We start from the raw sequence: 14,522 nt of genomic DNA on the forward strand, positions 1-14,522 counted from the left end.
GGAGACTAAGTACATAAAACAGAAGGAGATTATGATCAGATTGCTTGCCTAACTAGAGCAAAGAGTGCTGGAGAGAATTGGATTACTATAGAGCTTCTTGCGCTGTGTTGGTAATGGGAGCTCTCTCTGGAAAGAGGTGGAAGAAGGTTACTCTTGCAGTGATAGTTTGTTACGCATTTGTGTCACTTGACTGTACCCCGCACTCTACTCTGTGTTACAGAGAACAGTTCATTACTGTAACTTTCTTAGGCTATAATAACAATTCTGGCAATTTGATGTTTTTAGACCATTCCCGTGGCTGCTCTTTTCATATCTGTAGAACGTAAACAGATTTTTTGGAAATATTAGTATTTTTTGAAGGATTAATGGTGTAAACTTTGGAAAAGTCTTTTACTGCTAGAAGTAGTCATGTTTCTGACATCTAAAAATATATATCTTGCCTTTGCTTTATTTTTCTTTTTGGTTTCCACTAAATGATTAACCCCAACTTCCTTTTTTTTTTTTTTTTTTTTTGACTCACATCTTTCTTCTTGTATGAAGTACCAAATGAAAGAATCTCATAAAAATGCTACTGAGGGTGATAGTTTGGGGGAATTAACTGTCATGACGCTTATTTTCCCTAATTAAGAACTCTTTAAATGGAAATTGAAAATTAAATGTTACTATAATTTTTCATTACTGGGGAAAATTGGGCCATGTCTCCCACTTCCCATATCAGCAATAATCCATGGCAAAAAAAGTTCACTGTTAACTTTTTGACTTGAGGGGAGAGACATTCATATTGATGATAAGTGTATCCTAGAAGTCTGTGTGTTTCATAAGGTCCTGCAAAATTCTTATCTCCATCCTTTTATGATTGTTGAGATGTTCTCCTTGAGCTTTTGGGAGATGTTTCCCACTTGCTGAAGGGTGCTTGAACAATCCTACTCTAAGTGGGAGCTGGGGAGGAGGGGAAATGAACGAATAACAGCTACAAGATAACTTTTCAAAGTGACTGTTAAGCAACGTTTACTCTCCAAGAAAACCACTTTACCCCTTTACCTTTCTCCTCAAGCTCCCATGTACGTCCCACCTCCTCCTCACCATCAGATCACTCATATTTCACTGCAAAAATGTAAGTCCTCAGAAGCCCTCATCTTCACCCCACAAACTTGCCAGATCACCCCCATCTGTACCCTGCCTTCCCTAGCTGGGATTGATGAGCTCTCTGTGTTCCACCTGAAGTTAATCCCTCTACCTGTGCTGTGGACATCATCTCATCATCTCAGTAGTTCACGGTTGCTTGAGCTGCTTTTGCATTTATCCTCTCTCTCCTATAGCAATAATCTGTCTCTACTAGATCATCCTCATGCACACTCCAAAGTGTTATCATATTTCCCGTTTAAAAAATCCCCTGTTTTATGCCTTCCTTCACCTACCTCCTTAATTCTTGGCTTTTCTTGGCAGCAACATTTCTCAAAATAATTCTCTCCACTCCTTGTCTCTACTTCTTCACCTCTCATTCTTTACTGGGTAGCCTGGTGTCCACTGTAACAGCTCTTGTCAGGATCACCCAGCCCTTCCACCTTGCCAGATTCATTGTTTCCTTCTTAGTTCTCATCTTATTTGAACTTCCAGCAGGCTTTGACTCAGCAGCTGATACCCTTTCCTTACTGAGCCCTTTCTTCACCCGACAGTTGATGAAGTCCTGGTTCTCTCCCTACCTCACTGGCTGCTCTTTTTCAATGTCTTCTGCTGATATCCCCTCCCGTTCCTATAAAAGGTAGAGTAGCCCGGGGTTTAGATCTTCTCCCTCTTCTCTACACTCACACCCGAGGTTGTGTCATCCTACCCTCATGGTCTTAAATACTTCTTACATGGTGGTATCTCCTGAATTGATGTCTTTCTACTCCACGTTTTCACTTGGACTTTTAGTAGGTACGTTCCGTCTAAGACATCCAAAACTTCTTCTGTGGCCTTCATTTCCTTTACCACCTGGTCCCCCCTAACCTCTGCAACTTCATTTGCTGCCCTTTCCTCTCCTTTTCTCCTGCAGCTCCCACCACACTTACCTACTTACTGTTCCCCTAACTGCCAAGCTCTTGCCTGTCTCAGAGGCTTCGCGCTTGCTGCTCTCTTTGCCTAGATCTTTGCTTGGCTTGTCCCCTCTCTCCAATGTCAAATGTATTTCTTCAGAGGCCTTCCCTGACCTCCCTGCCTAAAGCAGTACCCCCTTACGTGTTTTATTTTTCCTTCTCAGCACTTATCACTACTTTAAATCATACTTTACTTCTCCCCTGCTGGAATATGAGCTCAAGGAGGACATGTAATTAGTTGACGCATCCCTTATCCCTAAGGCTTAGATCAGTTCCTGGCTCATAGGAGACTCTCAACTCATTTATTGAGTGAATAAGTAAATGAATTGATACATATGTAAATATTGTTAAAACAATGTAAACCATGTGACTATACCCTCATGTAAACCATGTGACTATACTCTCAATGTTTTTGAATTCAAAGTACAGAGAAATGTTTATTATTGATAGAATGGTTAAACATAATAGAAGAATAGCTAGCCAGGGCTTGCCTGTTGCGTGTAGACTCATATAAAGGAAATTCTTTGAGTTCCCTTCTCTGGAAATAAGTTGTGTTTTCTTGGCTCTTCCCGTGCAGCTGAAGAATAAGTTCATGAAAAAACTGCCACGTGATGCCGAAGCCTCCAACGTCCTTGTTGGCGAGGTCAACTTCTTAGATTCTCCTTTCATTGCCTTTGTTCGGCTGCAGCAGGCCGTCATGCTGGGTGCCCTGACTGAGGTCCCTGTGCCCACAAGGTAAGCTGCTCCCTGACCCGCTGGGGTCCACAATGTGGTGATAGGGACAGCTCCTCTTCCTCAGGCTAGAGAACCAAGAGGATGAGGGTACATCCAAAGCAAGCATATTGGAAAGGTTTAACCCAAAATAATGGTTCAGTCTGATTTTCATGCTATCAGATTACTTGGCACTTGTACAGTAGTAATAATAATAACAATTATAATAATTCATTGGGCTACAGAAGAGTTTCTTATGGATTAGTCTATTTAATCCTCATAATGATTGTAGGTATGTGGATTTTATAGATGAAGAAACTGAGTTTGAAAGTTTAAGTAACTTCTCTAAGATCATATAGATGGTGAATGATTCAAAGGTCAGAGTTGCTTTCATTTGCTCTCTGTTTTATTAGAAAATTGGTAGTGGGTACATACATACATGCATATGCACATTGTATATATAGACATGTCTATATGTACATATATAGACATGTCTATATGTATATTATATATATATATACACATATGTAAAAATCATTTGCACACTTTACTGTTATGTGTTATGACTCATAAAGTTTTAAGAGGAAGCATATTACTGTTATTACAATCATGTACTCATTACCCTGCACAATACTTTAGAAGTCATCCTCTTTTATTTCCTTCTGTAACTGAGCCCAGTAGAAGAGTTAGGAAACTTGACTTCCGAAGTGCAATGGGTCAATAGAAGTTAATGCTTCACTTAAACTTGTGCTTAAGAAGAGTTTAAAGAGCAGTTTATAATCTTCAGGTTGACATTAGAAAATTATCATATAAATAGGACCTTTTTTTTTGGGGAGGGTGCCTTTTGTGGGTCCCAGGGGACTTTTCTTTAGGTTTCCCACATGAGCAGGAAGGGCTGTGAATGCTCAGTGACCTCAGATGATCTGAGTGTGATCAACCAACAAGACAAGGGGGTCAAGGTTTGTTCTGAGCCAACTTAGGAGGCAAATTAGGAGAACATTTCCTATGGCCTCCCAATTTATAGATTACAGGCCATTCTTATCATACAGGCATTTTTACTCCATTTTTATATTTCTTAGACACTTAAAATAGGAATAATATTTATCATCTTACAATATAGGAATAATATAAGCAGTCATTGGACAAATAGCAGAGGAAAGGCGATGATCATATTCAATTAATGGGATTATCATGATTTGTGTTTTCTGTAACTTAGCTTTTCACTTGAAAACATTCCAGCAGAGCCTTGCAGTTCTATCTGAGCAATCACCTGGCGAACAGCTAGCTGACTCAGATCGTGGCCGAAGTCCAGCTTGTGTGTCCCTATGGTTTTATTTTTGTCTCTTTGGACTAACTTTACTGGAGCTTGAAAGAAAAAAAAGTGTGCCCAGAAGTGTTAAATTTCTCTTGCTTTTTCATTTTTATTATTACTTTTCTCTAGAAGCTACAAATAAAAAATATTTTAAAAGGCTTTTTGTTTAACAATAATACAAGTTCATTGAGTAGCAAGTCAGGACTATTTTTGTGTCCCTCTAATCTTCTGTTCCTGTCTGGTTCATTTTCTTCTGTACTGGAGGGTGGTACTAGTCTAGGGGCACAATCCAGCATCATTTGAATAGAAAAAAGGAGCCCAGGCAATTCAAGGGAATGTAATTCAATAATGTCGTAAAGCTGTTTCAGGGCAATAATCTGAATAATATATCCTAGCGTGTTAACATTTTTCCAGGAAGTAGTCTTATCCATTTGCTGTCCTCTGAACCAGGGCAAGCTGTAATCACTGAGTAGGGAGTCTCATTAGCTTTTTTGTGTATGAGTAATATGGGGCCATTTACAATGGCTGCATCCTGTGAAATCCAATAAAGGAAATCCTACAAGGAGTGTGGTAGTCATTGTGAAGGATGCCTCTGCACTCAGCCATGTGCTTTAACATGCATGCCACCCTGTTGTCTTGCAGGGAGACCCGAGAAGTCTGTTTCTGTGCACAACTTGTAACAACGGTCATTTTTCCTTTTGAAGGTGGAGGAATGTTAGGCTCTTTGGCTTATTATTATTATTATTACTATTTATCATAAACAGCATTACTACCGTGCATCTTTTAGGAAATGTGGTGGTAGTTGCTCCTTTTGTGTAGAGTCCACAAGTTTCTCTATCTACTCTGCTCTTGGCTTGATCTGTTTTAGCTTTCTGCTTGCAGCTGGACTCCTACCAACTGGATGGATGTTCTCCACGTAGGGGCCCTTCTTGCCGTCCATGTGAAAGCAAATAAACTCTGTCCTTTGATCTCTGGTGACTTGGTAGGATATGTTTATGATTTTCTTAGCATCTTGCAGATACTTTGCTTGCTATCATCTTACACCTGCCCATAGAGGCTGCCACTCAGTCATTTATAGGGGCCACATGGAGATGAACATAATTCCCATTTTATAGTTGAGAGGTGGAGGCACAGGGACGATTCACTACCAGTGCAGACTTCTGACTCTGAGGCCAGGCTTTTAGGGAAAATCTAAGGAGATATCCAGAATGGATTGGAATAAAATACTTGAGCGTTTTCCCATGAAGAATAATCAAAGTTCCTGATCAGTTTGTCCTTTTCTGACCTTGATTTTCACATCTAAGGCAAATAGTTACTCAGGGAGCTCTAGCCCTCTAAAAAATTAGAATGCTTATTACCCCTTTATATCACTGTAAGTTAATATATATTTTATGTTATAAATAACGATCTGCCTAAAAGCAGTTGTTTGTGCCTAATTGTCAAAACTATAAAAAATTGTATTAGAGGAATTGGGACGGAGGTCCTGCTAGTTCAGTTCTGTCTTGTGTGACAGTCTTCCAGTTGCTCACTGTAATATGGTTGGTTACGGTGGGCTTGCGGTCCTCATGAATTTATTGTGGAAGGTACAGTTTAGCCACATTTTCCAAAGCCACTAAATATGAGCACTGGGTTATTTGATTCACTGTTGTTTTGAAGGAAGGGAGTAAATGACTGATACATACTGAGTTTATTTTAGAAATAGCTGTGATATGTCAGGAAGGATGAGGGTGCACATCCTCTCTGAAAAGATTGAGTGGTTTAGGAAGGCTGGCTCTTTTTCTGATATTATGCTCTGTTTCTGCCTATAATTATTTTGTGAATGTGAGTATAGCCCAGTGGTTCTGGACACAGATCATCTGGTACTGATTTTTGTTGTGGAGAATGCTAGAGACATCCTCCCCAGGCACAATTAGTTGTATGGAAAAGCGAGCGCATAAGAGTAGAAGGGCCCCATGAAGATTCTCGAGACAACCAGGCACTATTAAAAATTCTAACTATGACTTGTTTCTAGTTATGAGTGAATAAAAACAACTCAGCAACATAAATTATTTCCCCCAAGCCATCAACATGAGCTGTGCCCTTTCAGCCACACAAATTTGATGTTTACTCTAATTTGTTAATAAAGAAAAAAAGCTTCTGTTTGAAAAAAACATCTGTCCCTTGACAAAAAACAGCTTGAGTCATGAAAGAAGTTTTCAGTACATTATAAAAGCTGAGTTTGGCAAGAGGTACTTCATAAAAGTTGTGACAGCTTTTGCTTCTTTGAGGGTTAAAGAGGAGAGAACATGTTTCAGGCAGAGGGAACTTCAACTTGATGAGTTTTTCTGTGTTGTTAGTTTTCCCAGATCGCTCATCCCCATTTCAACAACGCAGTTCAAATTAGAGGCTTCTTAAGGGTCTGATTTCCTACAGATGAGATTCTTGACCAGAGGTGATGTTTCCTGCTACTTGTAGATGTCCAGATTTCCTCTCTATATCATTTTAAGGAGATGGATTTACTGAATGGTTCCTGCCTGGAGTAATGTGAAAATTTTAACTGATATGTAATATTTTATTTCTATTTGGCACTTGATGATTTCCATTAAAGTATATATATATTATATAAAATCTAATATATAAGTATATATATAATATATAATATATATTATATATAATAATTATAATATATTTTATATACAATAATATATATGATATATAATATAATATATATATACTTATAATAATATATGAGTGTGTGTGTGTGTATATATATATATATATATATATATATATATAAAATTTTTTTTAATAAAAATCACATTTCCCAGTAAAGGGGAATTGTGCCTTTGTATCTAGGTTAGTAAAACACTATAGCTCTCATATGCTGGGTTTATTGCTATAATAAATGTTATGGTCACCACTGGTCTATTACTGCCATTCATTCTTTGGTACTATTTAGTAAAGAGCAGAGTAAAAACTTGTAGAAAATGTATGCCCTCATCTTATAGTATTTAAGTTAGAGGATCCATTATTCTATCAGTTCTTGGACTGGTTACCCATTGTCTGCCAAAGTTTTTATTTGGGGACTGTTAATGACTGAGAGTATCTTCCTCACTTTCTAACAAGACACTATTTTGGCTTTGTTGCCATTTAGTCAACCTGATCATTAATTTATGTGTCAGTTGATAAATGTGCATTTCTATAGTGTGTATTTCTAAATGTAAAATAATCATGATGGAGATACTAGGGAGAGGTAGGAAGAGGTAGAGAGTGGTTCTGGAAAGGTTTTAGATATTGCGTATTACTTAGACACTAGTATTTAGATACATTGAAATAATAAAAAATGACGAGCAAAGGAAATCCGTTATCTAAAAATGTATTTAGTAAAGCATCCAGGTGTTATGTATTTTCTCTTACTGCACCACATCTGCCTTCTTCTGCCTAAAACTATGGGCTTATTGTCCTGCCTGACAGCTGGCCCTTGCTAGACAGGTAAATAGGATTGGGACATGTGACCAGCACTGTAGATGTTTCTTAATGAGATTTATATTTTACTGTAGTGGTTAAATATTTTTTTCGGGTGTTGCACTCAAATCAGTGATCCGCCCCTTCAGAAAAATGCATTGTACTGTCCATAAAAAAACACTTTATAATACTGTATGTAGTGGTATATAAATTAGGTCCAGCTTCAAAAGAAGAAAAGTTCTAGTTAGAAGAACTAAAATCCAATTCTAATAATGACTTCCTTCATACTTGAACAGACTTTCGCACCTGCTGATTGCTTTTGCTGTTTCTTCTACTGTGATAACACTTGAAAGCAGGTGTACCGCTCCACTCCAGAACTGGTTTCTAAGCAAATAAATACTGAATGGTTTTATGGTTATTCTGGTATAAAATATGGGTATTCAGACTTTCAGATTTACCTTCTTCCATTCTCAATTTGGTTTTTCTTTTTCTTCACTCTTTGGGTTGAATTTTATGATGAAAAAAGGAACTACCTATTCAAGGGCATTTGGGAACAGACCCTAATACCTTGAAGAGTGCTTGCTATCAGTCCTTTCTTATTTAAAATGAGGCGTATAGGAATAAATTAGTAAAAAAATAAAATTTTACTAAGAAAAGTCCTAAGCCATTCCTGGTCGCATAAAATCTTACTGAAGTTTTCTTGTCTTCAGCTAAGTATCCACAACATCTTTCCCCAGAGTGACGTATGGAAGTCATAGTTGGATAGCTTTTCTCTGTGAAGTCACAACTCTGGTATATAGGTTGGGCAGGTATTATTAAGCAGAACCGTGTGCTGAAAAAAACAGGAGGTAAGAAGTCCTGTCTATCTACTCTGTCATTTATTAGGGACAGTCTTTGGGCTCATCCATAACTTCCTTGAACCTAGGTTTCTTCACCATTAAATGGAAATAAGATACCTGTCCTTATTGCAGAGGCTAGTAAGAGTTTAAATGATGTGTGAATGTGAAATGATTTACAGGCTTTAAAAAGCTGTGCAAACATAGGATATGATCATTTTTATTGTCCTCATTATCTCCATGTTAGGTAAGACATGATCATAAATAAGCAAGGAAGGGATTTATCTGGTGTTGCCTTTTGTCTATGTTTTTAAATTCATTTACTTACTGGGTTTCCTGCTCCCCAGTTGAGACGTGCATCTTTGCCCTTATGATCAGTGAGGGATTCCTTCCAACATGATAAGGGGTGAACTTAAGTGGAGATAAGCTCATTATTGCGAGTTTCAGGACCTGCTTGCTATGGAACAGTGCTCTGTGCATTATCCAGAAAACAAGTTTGGAAAAGAAACTTGTTGGCGCCCATGAAAGAATTTTAGCTGTGCATGGTGCTTTGTTTTGAATTTCTCTTATATTTTTCTTTCTTTACTTTGGCTGTCAGCATGTGGCTTACTTGTAGAAAACTTTGTTTTTGCTGACTCCCAGCCACTTCTTAGTAGAAATATTTCTTAAAAATATGGAGAGGATCATTTGTCATCATCCATATTGGGTAAAGAAACGTCAGAGAAATCTGAAGATGTACTAAGTCTTTCTCGTTATTGTGCTTAATGGGTTTTCTCCAAAGATTCTGAGAGTCAGAAGAAAGGGAGAGAGAAGAAGGTTTAGAAAAGAAAGATTGAATGACTCATAAAGTGAACCTTTCCTTCTCTGTGAAGAAGCTTCTCAGGTTTCCATGCTAAATTCTCCCTTGCTTCCAAATAAATGAAAAACAGTTTGTGTTTCACAACAGCGTGAAAGAGTATCTTTCATATTAGCAAGAATATTACCTTTGTTTTAAAGGTGGATTCTGGACCTAACCGTTTTATGAATTAGGGTAAATGTGTCTCAGTGTTATGTGTGTTGAGTTTGATGAAATGTGTGTTATAGCCTTTGCTTCTTTCCTCTTCCATTAGGTTCTTGTTCATTCTCTTAGGTCCTAAGGGGAAAGCCAAGTCCTACCATGAGATTGGCAGAGCCATTGCCACCTTGATGTCTGATGAGGTAGGGAATCGGGAAGATGGTGATCTGTGAATGTCCTACTTGTGTTTTCATACTGTGAGTTGGCTGTCACAATTTATTCAGTTAGAATTATGTAGTTACCAACCTTCTTAAAACATGAGGTACAGTCGTTCATGCAAATGAGCTGACATCTGCATTTGATAGTTTTCAAAAAATAAATTTTATGTTAGAATAAGTCATATTTTCCTTTCTTCCTCTAAACTGAGGTATGTTAAATATTATATAAAAGGTTCAAGACACTGTATTAACTTAATCTCTTAAAGTGTTTAATATATTAATTCTGGAAACTTGTGTCCACATACTGTGTTGTTTCAGAAATGATGCGTTCTATAAAATAATGCATAATAAAATGGATAATGCATGTTTTCCCTTAGGTATCAGAAAGTACCTGTTTTTGTGGTTTTCTTATCTTGTGGGAAGGAATGATACATATACTAAAATGCATTAGCAACTGTTACTGCAGAGCATCTAGTACGTTGGAATTATGACCATCCTCTCCTAATAGCTTGAATGTCATTACACACATTGTAGACATGACGAAACTCCAAACTGGTCTCATAGGAGGAGAAATACTATGAGAATATAGCAGCACTAATTTCTGCTTTTGCATCTTTGTAGCTTACCATTTTCCCGAATGTTTTGTTTTTGCTTCATTGCTTGATATGTTAGCTTCGCCGTGTGTTAAGTGGAGAATAGAGCATTTAGCTATGGCAGTTCTATATGGTGATTACCAGATGGTTACTTAATCTGAGAGCATTGATGAATAGCAGTGCTGTTTTTTTCCCCTTGAGGCAACTAAGCATCTCAGTGGGTTCTTTCATTTATTTCTGCATATTTATGATTTCTTTAAAAAAATGATTCCTCCTAAGATGTATCAATTAGAAATGCTTTAGGCTGCAAATGACAGAAAATTTGACTTATTGTGACTTAAACAATTTAGGGTTTATTTTGTTCACATATGAGGAAATTTGGAGGTAGGTGGTTGCTGGAGTTGGTTTAATTTAACTGCTTAATGATAAAATCAAGTGCCAAGGCTCTTGCTTTGTGGTCTTAAGATGGCTACTGCCGTCAACTCCAGTCACGTCATCTGTATGCAAGGCAGGAGGAAGGAGGAAGGGAAGTGTTAGCTGTGTCTGTCTCTTTTAACAGGTATTCAAAAGCTACCCCCAATCCCCCTTCTTTTTTAATCTCATGGGTCAGAATTGCCCATCCTTATCGTCAGGGTAGGCTGGGAAAATGACGACTTTCCAGCCTCTACTAAGGGAAGTAGCAAGAGAAAATAAGGCTGTGGCCAATTGTGTCCACTACAGATGATATGCTGGCACTTTGTATTGCCCTCCCCTCAACCCCACAACCCCCAGACCATTGGTGTTGTTTGCTTGATAGCTTTTAAAAATTCTAATTGAGGAGAAGAGTCTTAGTAGCGATCTTTAAGAATAGGTAAGGGTATCAAATAAGGGCCATCTTCTCTCCTGGAGACTAAAGAATTTGACTTAACGAGGTATGAAAGTCTTAGGTTATGTGTAAAGGACTTTCAGATCATCAGCCAGGTTAGAGGAATGGAGCGATTGACAAAGAGGATTATGGACGTCTGGAGGCTCCTTCTTTGGATATTTGCATAAAAGACATAGAACATTTGCTGCCTTGGATGGTTTAGTTATTGCCTTGCTAAAAGATAGACAGATGATCACCTACTTAAAGCCCTTTGCTTTAACACACATTATTTGTGTGTTTGAGAGCTACAGTGTCTGAGTCTTAACTTAGCCTTAACAATCAGCTTGAACTTACCCTTCTTGAATTATAAGCAATGGTTTGGCGCAGTAGTTTTTATTTTGGGGAATGATCTTCAGTATATTTCTCTAAACCATTTTCATCTGGCTTCCATCACAACTATATCAGTAATGGTGCATACTAGTGGGAGATGAAAGGCAATGTTGTTTTATGGTATTGATAGAAAAAATCATATAAAAGAAACACAGCTGTGTTCTCATGCCTCTGCCTATATTCTTTGGGTTCATAATCTGAATACCAAAATATTTTGGGGTAAGCTGAACAATAGCAAATATGGGGCTATGGTTATAGTAATGTTAAAGTGGATTATGGATTGCATTCTTCAGGCTCTACCTGATGTGAGGCATGTGGAGAGATCTCTTGTTGGATCAGCACATCTCTTTTTATTCTTTAGGTGTTCCATGACATCGCTTATAAAGCAAAAGATAGGCAGGACCTGATTGCTGGCATTGACGAGTTCCTAGATGAAGTCATTGTCCTTCCACCCGGGGAATGGGATCCAGCGATCAGGATAGAGCCCCCTAAGAGTCTTCCATCATCTGACAAAAGGTAAAATTTTCAGGCCATTGGGAGTTTTCATCCTTGAGAAGGAGGTTGTGTTTAGAAAAGGAAAGAGGTTCAGCCAACTGCCCTAAGATTTTCAGGTTTCCATTCAACTTGAGGTATTATCTCAAATGAATCACACATGTGCCTTGGTTTGACATTTCGTTGACACTATAAAATGAATGTTGTATGTTGTGATTAGTGATGACAAATTAGAGATCTCAGATTATGATACTGGAATACATTGTAGAGATTTTTTTGGGTTGTTTCGGGGACTCCTCGTACATGTGGAAAGATTCGTTTACTCAAGATGACTCCCTGTAGATTTAAGAGGTTAAGAAATTGGATGAGATAATTGAGGAGAAGCCATTTTCTAGAAATCTGTGTTTTTCCAGGTGAAACAATTTCCCTCTTATACAACATACAAGTTATTCAACTTTCTGTTCATCCACTCATTTGTCTTGGCTCTCAACAGAACATTTCAAAAGTTGTTTGTTAGGATGGCAGCCGGAAATAATTATCTTTCTCCCAAAGGGTTTTAGGTCCATCTCTTTATCAGCTAGTGCAGGACCCAGCTAAGAGGCAGGTGAATGAAATAAACTAATCTTTTTTGGGGCTCTGTTGTCTTGCTTAGAAAGAATATGTACTCAGGTGGAGAAAATGTTCAGATGAACGGGGACACGCCCCATGATGGAGGCCATGGAGGAGGAGGACACGCGGATTGTGAGGAATTACAGCGCACTGGAAGGTAACTTATGGATTCGTCTGTCGTTCATGATGAGGTTCTCTTCCGATCTGAATTTACCTTCATCTTTCTGTCAGCATTTTATTCACCTGTTTGTACTTTTGTTTGGTCAGCCAGCACACATTTATGGTGTATCTGTTAGTCACAGGCACTTGGGATGCAGCAGTGAATGAAAGAAAAACCCCTTTCCTTATGGGTCTTACCGTGTAGTGGTAGGAGACAAACAATGAGCAAATAACGAAATGTGGATCTGGTTTTATGGGGCAAAATAAAGCAGAAGTAGGGAGTTTCTGTGATGGGAGAAAGGTATTAGGTATTACCATGAGTGAGGGGTGTTAGAGAGAAAGAGAGCTCGTGGGTGGGTATTGCAGGAAGACTGAGTATTGTGCCAGTCTTCCCCACTTGGCTTTCATGATTCCCTCTCTCCCCTGTACATTTACTCAGAAGTGGGTAACATGTTACAGAAATGAGTAACTCCCAGGCTACCATCTCCTGGGCCTGCAGTGGGGAATTCAGGTTTCCCAGATCGCTTTGGTTAAATCTCTTTACATTAGGATTTTCTTCATGGTTAGGTTCTCCATTTCATTTTGGGTTAACTATAGTTTTAAGTAGGATACTCATTTATGAAGATATGGCTTTTTAAAAACACTGCAGATTTTTTGAAAACACAAAAGTAAGTCATTTTAATATGCAGTCAAATCTGAATGAAATTGTTATTTTCTTCCCCTGATGACCCACTTGGGTTTCTCTCCCAAATTAAGAGGACATTATTTCTCTCCTCTTCCATCTTAAAGAATAGAGAGTAGGGGCTTCCCTGGTGGCGCAGTGGTTGAGAGTCCGCCTGCTGATACAGGGGACACGGGTTCGTGCCCCGGTCCGGGAAGATCCCACATACCGCGGAGCGGCTGGGCCCGTGAGCCATGGCCACTGAGCCTGCGCGTCCGGAGCCTGTGCTCCGCAACGGGAGAGGCCACAACAGTGAGAGGCCCGCGTACTGCAAAAGAAAAAAAAAAGAATAGAGAGTAGAACCTTCTCCTTCCCCCATTTTTTTTTTTCTGACTAGTTCTTTACAAACTATTTCCATTAGGAATATCCTTTTCCTTTTATACGGATATAATTTTGGGGATTTAACTTTTTAATTTAATCAGACTGTTATTTCCTTCTTCCATATTTTACCTTCCCTAAGTGTATTGCATGTCTGCAGTATGCCTGGTACCATGCACAGCCCTGTGCGTACCAAGAAAACTGAAGCAGGGCACTGAGTGCAGCTAAGATAGACAGGCAATCCTGAGAAAACGTGATAGCCCCTAGTGAATGTCTGAGCTATGAATGGAGGGTCAAGACCTCAGAGGGCTGTTGAGCTCTGAGGGAGGGCATCATAGGCAGAAGGCACAGCATGGGAAAGGCTGAGCGAGGTTTGGTTCGGGGTGGGTGGGGGAGTGAGTTGACAGATGCATGAGTCAGCTGACTTGCTGACGAATGTGATGGGTCTCAGCTTGGGATGCTCTTCCATGACACACCTGCGTGGTTCCCTTCCTTAATTCCTTCCAATCCTCACCCCAAAGTCACTTGCTTGGGAGGCCTGATCTGGCCACTCTAAATTTCAGGCATAGCACTCTAGCACTTAATAACCTGCTTCCCCACTTAATTTTTTCTTTGATGTTTTAGCACCATGCATTTTACTTATTTTGTTTCCCCCACACAGAAAGTAACTCCATGAGGGTGGGTATTTTTTTCCTGTGTTGTTCACTGCTGTTTTTCCAGCACCCAGAATGGTGCTGGGCGTGTCACAGATGCCCAATAAACATTTGTGGAGTGAATGAATGAGTGAATGAATGAATGAGGCTGGA

General features: G+C 38.9%; 1 protein-coding gene across 22 annotated transcripts in view; it reads left to right on the plus strand.

The window, feature by feature from the left end:
- Positions 1–14,522, plus strand: part of SLC4A4 (solute carrier family 4 member 4) — a 350,242-nt gene that overhangs the window by 232,292 nt on the left and 103,428 nt on the right. For 17 of the 22 annotated variants that reach the window (XR_016393316.1, XR_016393317.1, XM_089912009.1 and 14 more), the window contains 5 exons: positions 1,055–1,114; positions 2,653–2,810; positions 9,488–9,575; positions 11,779–11,933; positions 12,562–12,675. Coding sequence is in view for 20 of the 22 variants with exons in the window: in XM_089912009.1 (XP_089768135.1) it covers positions 1,055–1,114; positions 2,653–2,810; positions 9,488–9,575; positions 11,779–11,933; positions 12,562–12,675 (575 nt within the window). In the remaining 2 variants the exon portion in view is untranslated. The remainder of the gene's footprint in view (positions 1–1,054; positions 1,115–2,652; positions 2,811–9,487; positions 9,576–11,778; positions 11,934–12,561; positions 12,676–14,522) is intronic. The other 5 variants (XM_089912006.1, XM_089912014.1, XM_089912015.1 and 2 more) reach the window with 1 other exon arrangement.

The sequence above is a fragment of the Delphinapterus leucas genome, chromosome 5, assembly GCF_059928025.1.
Source record: "Delphinapterus leucas isolate spDelLeu-1000000601 "Yukka" chromosome 5, BTC_Dleu_Yukka2, whole genome shotgun sequence".
In the NCBI taxonomy this organism is placed as follows: domain Eukaryota; kingdom Metazoa; phylum Chordata; class Mammalia; order Artiodactyla; family Monodontidae; genus Delphinapterus; species Delphinapterus leucas.